We start from the raw sequence: 1043 nt of genomic DNA, 5'->3' as shown, positions 1-1043 counted from the left end.
TATATATATATATATATATATTTCAAAACGTCTGTCTTCTCTGCTCCAGCCTGTATTTTGAAGGAAGAGGAAATGGAAAAATCACATTTCCAAAAGCAAGATGTGACTAAGTGAATTATGATCGCAGAATTAACTGGTTGAAAGTTTATACTTCCAAGATTAATATTTCCATTTGTGTTGATCTGTGTATGATAACTATGAGACGTTTCTTAAGTTAAGTGAATGGTATTGATATTAGATTAAATAACAACCATTTGATTTGATTTTAGAAAAACTTAACTATCTATGTGTGGGTGTAAATATTCCTATTGTTTTCCGTCATGTTAGAGACCTCATCATTACAATCACCACAGAAACTCCTGTCATACAACTGAATTGTGCGTTGCTTTCACAAATCCTGTAACATTCTAGTTCCGTTAAACTGTCAGATATTCCTTTCCCTCACATATTTTCTTCTCAAACTTCAGCGTACCGATTATTAAATCTGATAATAGGAATAATTCCATCATATTGATATACAAGTAGATTTCCTAATGAAAATTAATTCCTGATATTGTATGAATCAGAGCAGAAGAGTATATAAAAAATGGATTTTACCTGGAAGTTTTTTTCTGATCCGACTTTACTGGAACTGATGCTCCCTAATTAAAATATTCAAATTCATTTCAGAAAATTTCATATCTGATTCAATAATTAACAAGAAATATAAACATATTGTTGCGTGATTTGAGATGTCAGAAAAAAAAAAATTATTATTAAAACAAATACAATTTATCGGATTATTATCTTTATCCATTACTTTTTTTTAAATATTTAAATCTGCAAAGTTAGAAATATTAAAAAAAGAAAAAGAGATCTTCCAGGTGAGGTTAATATGCAGTAAAAGGATAATCCTACAAACAACTGTTTGTCTCAGACATTCAGAAATTTAAAGATTATTCTTACCTGAATAACCAAGTTGGACATCGCAGTCTTTTCCATCCGGGTCTCTAATAAATAGAAAGGCATTTCATTATATTAGTCTCAACTTTTGGCGCAGGATG

At 29.6% G+C, this 1043-nt stretch overlaps 1 protein-coding gene across 1 annotated transcript in view; it reads right to left on the bottom strand.

The window, feature by feature from the left end:
- Positions 1-966, bottom strand: part of LOC106872487 (NACHT and WD repeat domain-containing protein 2) — a 19782-nt gene extending 18816 nt beyond the window's left edge. Inside the window, exons 1-2 of the mRNA XM_052974119.1 lie at positions 946-966; positions 598-641 (exon numbers count right to left, since the gene is read on the bottom strand). Of these exons, the coding sequence (XP_052830079.1) occupies positions 598-641; positions 946-966 (65 nt within the window). The remainder of the gene's footprint in view (positions 1-597; positions 642-945) is intronic.
- Positions 967-1043: the final 77 nt, after the last annotated feature.

The sequence above is a fragment of the Octopus bimaculoides genome, chromosome 17, assembly GCF_001194135.2.
Source record: "Octopus bimaculoides isolate UCB-OBI-ISO-001 chromosome 17, ASM119413v2, whole genome shotgun sequence".
Classification (NCBI taxonomy): Eukaryota; Metazoa; Mollusca; class Cephalopoda; order Octopoda; family Octopodidae; genus Octopus; species Octopus bimaculoides.
The sequence above is the reverse complement of the archived record's forward strand: the minus strand, read 5'-3'. Positions and strand labels throughout refer to the sequence as shown.